We start from the raw sequence: 11597 nt of genomic DNA on the forward strand, positions 1-11597 counted from the left end.
GTTGACGAGGCATTCGTTACTGTGAATTGCATGAAACTTATGCCAAGAATTTACTTAACGCGATTGTTTATAAGCAACCTCCACTACTTGTGAATATAAGTTCATAACTATTAGGTGAAACTCACTTATATTCTAGCGTCATACTCATGCATGAAAATTAAGCGTGCACTCTCAATAAACATACATAAATAGGTTATCAATCAAATAGTTTAAACAAATTGAATCCACAACTTATGAAACGCAATTGGAAGTAATCAAATCATATTGCAAGCATAAACATGTATTTCGAATCCCCGCCTAGCCAAGGGGGGGTTTAGTTCCTCATACGTACAAGATAAAGAGAATTGAAATTAAACATTGGAATCGAGGAAAAGAAACACCTAAAAATCCCAACAACTCAAACTTGAATTGTATGAACGTTTAGGCACTCTTCTCCTCCTCTTTGTTGTGGCACAAGGTCTAAGGATAGGTTTGGAGGGATGGGGAGTGGTTGGATAGTGTTTTGGAGGGATGGGGAATGGTGGAAATGAAGAGAAGAATGCTGGAATTAAAGAGAACCCACGGCAAGCTTGTTGTCTTTGTTGTTGTGTCTTGTGGTAATGGGAATGCATGGGTTTTTATAGAAGGAATGGAGGTGTATATGGCTGTTTGTTTAAGAATGCATGTGGCTCTTATGATTGAGAGTGCATGTGGCTGAAATAATGATGGAAAAACAGCTAGGAAAGTTGGTGGAAAGCTGGAAATGAATGGGGGTTGCACGGCAAAGCTTGTTCTAAGTGATGGGTGCATGTGTTGGCTGAATTAATGAAGGGAATGCATGTGAAAAACAGCTAGGTTGGTTGATGATGAATGCATGTGAGTTAAAGAGTGAATGGTGGCTGCAATAATGAAATGGAATGCTGGAAAGTGGAGTGAAATGCACGGCAATGAAGTGTTGTTGGTGCTGGAATTGTTATGCACGGTTTGAAGTGATTGTTGTTTGTGTGAAGTGTGTGTGAATGCATGTGAGTGGCAGCTAGGGTGAATGATGATGAATGCATGTGAGTTAAAGAGGGAGAATGTGGTGTAATGATGAAGTGGAATGGCTGGAAATGCAAGGGGGAGTGCAGCTAGGATGTTGTTTGTGTGAAGTGTGTGTGAATGGTGGTTTTGCATGGCTTTGATGGATTGTTTGATTGGGCTAGAGGTTTTGCATGGCTCAAAGGATTGTTTGATTGGGCTAGGCCCTTTGTTTTATGTCCTAAAGAGCATACAAGGCTTCAATTTCGTCCATCCTCTTTGCTCCATGATTAAACTATCCAATCCATGCCCAAAAATGCTCCAAATAGCCTCAAAATGCACTTTCTTGCTCCTTTTGCCATGAGGACCTAAAAACAAACGAAAATAGCTTAAACTACTAAAACAACTATGAATTAACAACATAGATGCACGAAAACAAGCTAAGTAAGTTGCCTAAATATACTCCTATCAAATTCCCCCACACTTAGCTTTTGCTAGTCCTCGAGCAAAACAAAACCACAAAAGAACACGAAACTAGACAAAAATGAACAAAACACAACCTACACCTTCCAACATTTGCCTTAGGGATTTCCAGTGCACATGACATGTTAAAAATCATCATTCCCACAGATTTTAGTCATCTTCACACTTAAGTACATTCTTAATCATCGTCACCACATACTAGTTCACAATTAAGCATTTAAAACCATGTTTTGAATGTAGTAACATGCCTTAGAGAATTTGCTCAATTCCTTACAAGATATGCACTCAATTTTCACTCAGATTTTCTAACTACACACCCTAATCTAGTTACATGTGAGAAGATTGATGTAAACATGAAAACGAACACTCACATATATGTATCTCAAAGGAAGCAATTTCTGGAGTTAATAAGCATGCTTAGGTATGATCTCATGAATGGAATGCTACTACTTAGATGCGAGAACCAGTGACACCATATGCTCATACCAAGTTCAAACTCCATAAATTGAAACACATAACACTCAAGATTGAAGTCACGGGTTGTAATGGGGCTTGGGGCGTGTGGATAACAAAGAAGGGATATGGAAAACAAAGGTTCTTAAAGAAATAGTGAGCAGAGCACTTGAATCAACTTAGAATTCACTTTTGAATGAAAACTCAACTTTTGAACAAAAAGGGAGAATTTAGACAATTTAGGGCCAGAATTGGTGTTTTGGACCCTTTCTTCATTATCACTCATTCTTTCATTTTTTTTTTCAAGCTCTTTTTCCTTTCTTTCTTTATTTTCTTTTCTGTTTTTCTTTTCTTTTGAATCTCAAAACATACATAAACACTTAAGAACAAACATTCTCTCCCCCACACTCATTTTCTTTCATAATGTAACTCAAAAGGAATTCATTTAAGTCATGCTCACTATCTTTTAAGAATAAGGGTGTGGACTGTCCTAAACTAGGCTAGGTGAGGATAGTGTGGGTTAACAAAGAATGTAAGCTTAACAAGGCTCAATGGGGTTATCTTAAACATATAATGAAGTAGGATACACGGCAATTTGGCTTTGGTGGTGGTCACTACACAACTTCTTCTTGAATATGTGTTATGCAAATCAATAACATGCTTTGAATGAAATGGGCATGAGTTCTAGCATTTGGAACTATATGATGAAACGCCTTCTAAGTAGTAACCAAGCAAAGAATGATGAGATCATGCAACGACTTTAGAAAACAAGAAATCACAGATTATACTCTCCAAAGAACGTTATAGGCTCAAGTGTCACAAGGTTGTAGCGTTTGTTTGAGTTCCTTCCTTCAAGCATGTTACAAAAACTAATTTTTCTTTTATGATTGCATGTGAAGTCATACATTATAACCATAACCAAGCATATACCAAGAGTAAATCAAACTTTTCTCCATGTTTATAACTCTTTTTAACAGTCATGCAATTACAAACCAAATCCTGAGGCAAGTGTTGGAAGGTACCCTAAGACACAAACACACAAAAACGACTCTTTTTGGTATTTTTCAAAATTTTTTTTTTTTCGAATTTTTCTAGGGTTTTCTGTTATATAACACTAAAACACACTAAAAACACTTTAAAACAGTGAGAAACAACATGTGAAGTGATAGGTGATAAAATCCAACGAATTTGCATCAACATACTTAGTTACCCCCCCACACTTCAATCAAACATTGTCCACAATGTTTTAAGCCTAAATTCATACCAAACAAAAGTAAACACATAAACAGCAACTAATATACTAAACATGGCAGAATATATCTAACAAAGAGAAGAGTTTAGGGATGCAAATTTGGTTATGGAGTGTAAATTCCATCTTCTCCTTGGTGATTGCATTGAGGCTTGATCGTGAGTTTTTCCACAGGCTAATCTTGAACTGGGCTGGAGGATGCTGACACATGGCAGGCAAGCACGAGGTGGAGGTGATGACCTGTTTCTTTGTTCAATCTTTCCAATTCGTATTGAAGAGGGTTAGACGATAACTCAGCATATGCAGTTGTTGCGTTTGCTGACTATCCACAAGATTGATGTTTCCTCGTCACTCGTCTTAGCTGTTCTCCAAGCAGATGTGGTCCCTTCTCTGGAAGTGTATCAACCTTTGAAGATGACTACTCGAGAGCAACGCTAGGTAAGCAACCAGGGAATAGATTCCAAGTAGTCGGTTCCAGATCGGAAGACTGACTCTAAGTGCCGGCTGATTGCTCACTTTACTTTGCCATGCGAGTAATAACAAGGACAAAGGAAAGGACAGGGAAAGATCATGATATGAGATACCTTTGCTTTCGCCCTTGATGATATGAGATACTTTTGCTTTTGCAGAAGTAGCGAATGAATCAGCACATATATTTGTTGCGCTTGTCTCCACATGCTTCGATCCCTTGTTTCCTCTTGCCTCATCTGTACTCCAGGCATCTGGTATCTTCTTTGGGGGATACATCAATGGTTGAATATGTGTTCTCAAGAGAAGAAGAAAACTGAGCATGTTTGAGAGGTTTGGTTGCAGCTACATTCTCGGCCGAGAAGAAGAGTCATGCGTTTTTGGGTGTATTTCTTGCCATGAATGTTGATGTATATAGGAATTGTAATGGCGAGTAGTAGTGCGGATGTGGCAATGACCTCCACGCGTCTTCAACTTTGTCAGAGATCTTTTAACAAAGTTGCACGCGTTATCTGAAAAAGCCGGGATTTCGGCTTTGTCACCCACGCTTGTCGGCAAAAGTGTGCAGCTGCATTCTTGGCCTCCACGCGTCTTCAACTTTGTCAGATGTATTTTGACAAAGTTGCACGCTTTATCTGAAAAGCCGGGATTTCGTCTGAAGAGCTGGCGAACTTTACGCAGGAAAATCCGGCTTTGAAGAGTGGTGTCTCTTCAATTCTGAATCGGTGATTGTGTCGCCTCTCATTTTATAGAGGTGATCGATCACCTCTAACATGCACACTTTGAAGATTGCCCATTTGTGAAAATCGTCTCCGGCCCGTTGAGATTTTACTCCATCCAACCCTTCTCTTTTTACTTCTTGAAAAATGGCTAACCCATCTAACCCGTCTAACATTTGCTTAGATTTGAGTCTTAGCAGTGATCCGGTTGCGCCGCGCCAGGGTCAGGTATGGTGCCCGTCTTTCTTATCTTCTAATGGCCCTCTGACAGGTGAAGACTCCGTGATGACGGATGCAACAACAGCTACGATAGTAGCTCGTAACTTCCTCACTCCTAAAGATAGTCAGCTGCTTTCAGGACGATCCGATGAGTTGGCCGTTCAAGAGTCCCTAGCTCTCAGTGTTCAGTGCGCGGGCTCTGTGTCCAACATGGGCCAACGCCTACTTGCTCGCTCCCGTCAGGTTGAATCATTGATGGCAGAGGTGGAAAATCTCAAGCAAGAGATCAAACAGCTTAAGCACGAGAATAGAAGTTTGCACGTGCTTGCAAATAATTACTCGACAGGCATGAAGAGGAAGCTTGATGAGATGCAAGAATCTCAAGGTCGAATTCAAAGTGACCGTCAAAGGCTTGCGTCTTTCTTCCAGAGGCACCTTTTTCCTGCGTCATTTAGCGTTCCACCAAGGATTGGGGCCTTGAATGATCTATCTTCGGTGCTTCCCGCTCCTATGCCTCTCGTTCCGATGCCTCTCGCTCCGATGCCTCCTGCTCCTAGAGTGTTGCCACGTAGTGGGGCTTCACATACACAACCTTTGTGAAGGCTCCATCTTTCTCTTTCTTTGTTAGATACAAATTTTTTTTTTTTTTTTTTTTTTTTTTTTGTACTCACTTGTAATCTCTCGGAAATCAATGAACAAGCTTTGTTTTATTCACTTTATTGGGTTGCCTCCCAAGTAGCGTTTTCTTTTACGTCTTCCAGCCGGACGGTACCTCCGTTTAAGCTTGACTAGGTTCCACGGCATGGAGGGGTACCTCCTCCACGACATGCTCCTCAAACGTCTCGTAATAGGGCTTCAATCGATGCCCATTCACTTTGAATTCTTGCTGCGTCCTTGAACTTTTGATTTGCACTGCACCATGAGGGAAAACATTAGTGACAATAAAAGGACCAACCCACTTAGAACGTAACTTACCCGGGAATAATCGAAGACGAGAATTGAATAACAACACTTTCTGCCCGATTGAGAAGGTTTTGCCTCTAATCATCTTGTCATGGACGGCCTTGGTCTTCTCCTTGTAAATCCGGGCATTCTCATACGCTTCATGCCTAATCTCTTCAAGCTCGCTCAATTGTAGCTTCCTATGGTTTCCAGCCGCGTCCACATCCATATTGAAGGTCTTGACCGCCCAATGTGCCTTGTGCTCAAGCTCTACGGGTAGATGGCACGGCTTGCCATAGACTAGCCGAAATGGGGACATACCAATGGGCGTTTTGTAAGCCGTTCGATAGGCCCACAGTGCATCCTCCAAGCGCAAGCTCCAATCTTTTCTATTCGGCCCAACGGTCATTTCCAGGATTTGCTTGATTTCTCGATTTGAAACTTCGGCTTGGCCACTGGTTTGGGGGTGATAAGGTGTGGAAACCTTATGCATCACGTTGTACTTCTTGAGCAACGCCACAATGGTGCGGTTGCAAAAATGAGTCCCACCATCGCTTATGAGCACTCGAGGCATTCCAAATCTAGAGAAAATGTTAGATTTTACAAAGTCTGCAACAACTCTAGAATCGTTAGTTCGGGTGGCTTTAGCTTCCACCCACTTTGACACATAATCAATGGCAAGTAAGATGTACGTAAAACCAAAAGACATAGGGAACGGACCCATAAAATCAATACCCCAAACATCAAAGATTTCAACAACAAGGATTGGGGTTTGCGGCATTTGGTCTCTTTGGCCTATACTTCTGGTCTTTTGACATCTATCACATGTTAAGCAAAAAGCCCTAGCATCTCTAAACAATGTAGGCCAATAAAAACCACTTTCAAGAACCTTAAACGCTGTGTGTTGTGTGCCAAAGTGTCCACCATATGCATATGTATGGCAAAAACTCAAAATGGAATTAAATTCAGATTCATGAACACAACGACGCACAATCTGATCCGGGCATATTTTCCCCAAATAAGGGTCATCCCAAACATAAAAACGTGCATCCTTTTTTAATTTATCACGTTGAGCCTTGCTTAAGGTGTTAGGAACTTGCTTAGACACCAAAAAATTAACTAAATCAGCATACCAAGGGTTACTTACCTCAACAGACAGAAGTTGTTCATCCAGAAACGTTTCTAAAATGGGAAGGTCTTCTTCTTCACGCACCATTCGACTTAGGTGGTCAGCCACCACATTTTCACATCCCTTCTTGTCCCTAATTTCAATGTCGAATTCTTGAAGTAAGAGCATCCAACGAATGAGCCGCGGTTTAGCCTCATTTTTAGTGAATAAGTACCTAAGAGCTGCATGGTCAGAAAATACAATCACTTTACTGCCAAGTAAATATGAACGAAACTTATCTAAAGCAAACACAACGGCAAGAAGTTCTTTTTCCGTGGTAGAATAGTTTAGTTGAGCATCATTCAAGGTCCTAGAAGCATAGTAGATGGCGTGGGATTGCTTATTCTTCCTTTGACCCAAAACAGCTCCTATTGCATAATCGGATGCATCACACATGAGCTCGAAAGGCAACGTCTAATCAGGTGGAAGGATGATAGGTGCCGTGGTAAGCTTGTTCTTGAGAAGCTTGAATGCCTTCTCACACTCCTCGTTGAACTCAAACGTCACTTCTTTTTGTAGGAGACGGCATAAGGGTTGTGCAATCTTGGAGAAATCCTTGATAAATCGCCTATAGAATCCTGCATGGCCAAGGAAAGAACGAACCTCTCTAACAGAAGTAGGAGAGGGTAAGTAACGTACGAGATCTATTTTAGACTAATCAACTTCAATTCCTTTTTCAGAGATGATATGACCCAAAACTATGCCTTGTTTAACCATAAAATGACATTTTTCCCAATTTAAAACAAGGTTAGTTTCCACGCATCTTTTCAAGATAAAGTAAGATTATGCAAGCAATCATCAAATGAGTCCCCAAAGACACTAAAATCATCCATAAATACTTCAATTATCTTTTCAACATAATCTGAGAATATACTTACCATGCATCGTTGAAAAGTGGCTGGTGCATTGCATAAACCAAATGGCATACGACGATATGCAAAACTACCAAATGGACAAGTAAAGGTGGTCTTTTCTTGATCATCTGGCGCTATGACAATTTGATTATATCCCGAATAACCATCAAGAAAGCAATAAAAAGAATGACCGGCTAACCTTTCAAGCATTTGATCAATGAATGGCAAAAGGAAGTGATCTTTCCTTGTTGCGGTATTTAGCTTCCTGTAATCAATACAGACACGCCAACCTGTTTGGATACGGGTTGGCACAAGCTCATTCTCGGCATTCTTCACCACTGTCACTCCGGACTTCTTTGGAACACATTGCATCGGTGATACCCAACGGCTATCAGAGATCGGATAAATCACTCCACAATCAAGAAGTTTGATAATCTCCTTTTTCACAACTTCCATCATTGGAGGGTTGAGATGGCGCTGAGCCTCTCGAGTTGGTTTAGCCCCTTCCTCTAGAAGTATGCGATGCATGCACGTAGTCGGCCTAATTCCCCTAATATCGGCCAAAGTCCACCCAATGGCCGTCTTGTGCTCTTTCAACACTCGGATCAACTTCTCCTCCTCTATGGCCGTGAGTGATGAGGAGACAATGACGGGCAATGTCTCGTTGTCTCCCAGAAAGACGTACTTTAAATGATCGGGCAATGGTTTAAGCTCAAGTACGGGTGCCTGAATCACTGAGGGTAACAACTTATTAGTGGAAACTGAAATTGAAATTGGGTTAGAAGGCTTACCATGGTGTTGAGGTAGTGACTCAAGGGCAGCCACTATCTCGGCCTCCTCCACACTTCTAGGCACGGCAAAACCAGATTTTTGCCCAATTCCTTGTGCAATTGTTGTTTCAAGTGTATCCCTTTCCAAAGAATCGAGAAAATCCTGCGCCAAATCATCAATTATATCAATAGAAAAGCAAGAATGATCGTCCTTAGGAAATTTAATACTTTCAGAAAGATTGAAATCAATTACTTCCCCATCAAATTCCATCGTTAAAGTTCCTTTAAACACATCTATCTTGGTGCGGGCTGTTTTCATGAAGGACCTCCCTAATAGAATCGGCAATGGCGTGGAATGGGGTGAATCCTCCATGTCAAGCACGTAGAAATCCGCTGGAAAAATCAAGTTACCAACCTGCACCAAAAACATCTTCCAAAACACCCTTTGGATATGCATTAGAATGATCGGCTAATTGAATTATCACACCATCATTTTTAAGCTCACCTAAGTTCATAGATGCATAAATAGAGTATGGCATAACATTAATCGAAGCCCCTAAGTCTAACATGCATTGTTCAAACTTAGTATTACCAATAACGCACGGAATTGTAAAACTACCCGGATCTTTGCATTTAGGGGGTAATTTCCTTTGTAACACAGCAGAGACATTTTCACTTACTTGAACCACCTCTTTGTTCGAAATCCTTCTCCTTGTTGTACAAAGTTCTTTTAAAAACTTAGCATACCTCGGGACTTGCTTAATCGCATCAAGGAGCGGGATATTGACTTGAACTTTCCGAAAGGTCTCTAGAATGTCCTTCTCGGCTTCTTCCTTCTTTGATTGCCTAAACCTGCCAGGAAAGGGCACATTTAGTGGAATAGAACTAGAAAAAGTCGAATTGGGACTTACCTTGGTGGTTTGGGACGGTTTAGGAGGACTAGATGAATTCGGCAAGGTTTGGTCAGCCTTGGCCGTGGGCTTTGCTCCCTGTGCTTCTTCTTGCAGCAACTTGTCCTCCTCGTCTTGACTTGATTTGGATGTATTTGAGTCCATTCCAACCTGTTTACCACTTCTCAACATGATGGCCTTAGCGGTTTCAAATCCTCCCTTTGGGTTCATAACGGTTGAACTAGGCAATCTGCCTTGTTCTCTAATTTGCCCCATAAATTCGGCAATTTGACCCATTTGCTTCTCCAAATTGTCCACCCTCCTTTCTTGGATTTGCCTCTCTTTGTTTTGAGTTTGGACTTCCTGCGTCAAAGTCGTAAGTAATTGAAAAATCTTATCATTATTACTTGAATTACCTACATTGCTTTGGGCAGGTTGTGCTTGGGCTTGTGGTGGTGCCAACGGCTTTTGATAGAAACCCGGGGGTTGTCGGTATCCACTTTGTTGGGCAGGTTGTTGTGCATCTCTCCATCTGAAATTTGGGTGGTCTCTCCAACCCGGATTGTATGTATTTGAGTATGGATCATTTCTTTGCTGATTTTGGCCTTGATAACCTATGGCATTAGCGCTTTCCCACGTCTCAGAAGCATGTCCTTGGATAGAACACACCCCGCATACCATTGGTCCTTGAATCTTCATTCCCTCGGCTAACTGAGAAACAATAGAAGTAAGGTTAGCTAATTGGGATTGAATTTCGGGCATAGAACTTACCTCATTCACTTGTGGTCGTGGGGGGTCTCTTTGTCCAACACCTTCGTATTGTTGTGCATTATGTGCTCGGTTGGCAATTAGAACTTTTGCAGCCCCTGGAGTTTTATCCACCAATGCACCTCTCGCCGAGGCATCAAGCATTTGGCGTTCCATGGGAAGGAGTCCTTCGTAGAAGTATTGAATGAGCAGCTCCTCCTTCATTTGATGCTGTGGACAAGAAGCAACAAGTGATTTAAAACGCTCATAGTATGCCGGAAAAGATTCTCCTTGACTTTGTTGGATTCCGCTAATTTTCTTCCTCAAGAGAATGACTCTTGAAGTAGGGATGAACTTCTCCAAGAACGCTCTCTTCATGCTTTCCCAAGAAGTCACTGTCCCGGGTGCCAATTCATAAAGCCAATCCTTAGCCTTTTCCACAAGAGAGAATGGAAAAGCTTTCATCTTCAAAATATTCCCATCAACATTAATGGGTGTCATGCTTGAGCATACAACTTCATACTCCTTCAAATGCTTGTTTGGATCTTCCATGGACAGCCCATGGTACTTAGGAATATGATGCAGCAAGCTTGACTTCAATTCGAACTCATCGGTCTTGCCTAGAGCCGCCCTAGGATATTGAATACATAGGGGTGCGGCATTGTCCAATCCCGAAGCGGAAAGCTCCTTGATTGTTCGGTTGTCCGCTGCCATGTCTACTTCACCCACTGTTGTCTTGGGTTTCTCTTCTTCAGATTCAGAAACGGGCTCGGAGCTTTCACTTGATTCGCTAGGTTCTGGGTTCTTTCTCTTTCGTCTCAATTCTCGCTCGAAATCGGCGTCAAAGTCCGAGATATGTTCACGAATCGGATGAGAACTCCGAGTCATAAACTAGTACCTAAAACAAGAAACAAAACAAGATTAAGAATCTGGAATAAAATAAAAACAAAAGAAAATAAAACAATCTAAGAGATTAGCAAAGTTGCTAATCCCCGGCAACGGCGCCAAAATTTGATGCGAGAATTTATGCGCACACAAATTAAACCCTCTTTTTGTCAATTGTAGTAAGTATGTAAGTAGGGATCGTTCTGGCCCGGGGATTAGGAGGGATTGTTAATCACTTGGATTTGACTCAAAAACGTAAAAACAAGTTTAAAACACTATACTAGACTCAAAGAATGCTAAACTCAAAATAAGATAGATTAAGACTAAGACTAAACAAAATATGGGGGGGGGATTGAGGTTTGGACGAATTTAAACTAAAATGGATAGATTGTAAAGAAAACAAATTGTAAATACGAATTTGATGGAATTGAATGGATGGGAAGCTAGCTAAGGGGTTCATCTCCACACATGTTATACTTGCACACAAAATGATTTCTAATTGCTTTTCAATAAACCATGAATTCTCAACACCCCGGGTTAATTAGGTCCGCTTAAATTAACCGTCAAGTTTTCCTTAAGTTAATGAATTGGATGATTGCATACGACAACCCAAAGCATTCCCCACAAGTTCCCTACATGAATTGCATAATAGAGATACAAGCAAGAATCATTAAGTTCTTTGAAACCCATAAGTGTTGACGAGGCATTCGTTACTATGAATTGCATGAAACTTATGCCAAGAATTTACTTA

The 11597-nt window shown here is 41.2% G+C and overlaps 1 protein-coding gene across 1 annotated transcript; it reads right to left on the bottom strand.

Annotated features, from left to right (window-relative positions):
• Positions 1-8731: 8731 nt before the first annotated feature.
• On the bottom strand, positions 8732-10950 carry LOC148691781 (uncharacterized). The gene has a single exon (XM_088683410.1). It carries the CDS (start codon positions 10847-10849, stop codon positions 8732-8734), a length of 2118 nt encoding a protein of 705 aa, XP_088539536.1. The 5' UTR covers positions 10850-10950.
• Between the last annotated feature and the right edge of the window lie 647 nt (positions 10951-11597).

The sequence above is a fragment of the Pyrus communis genome, chromosome 13 (assembly GCF_041283825.1).
Source record: "Pyrus communis isolate YQ-2024b chromosome 13, ASM4128382v1, whole genome shotgun sequence".
NCBI classification, from domain to species: Eukaryota; Viridiplantae; Streptophyta; class Magnoliopsida; order Rosales; family Rosaceae; genus Pyrus; species Pyrus communis.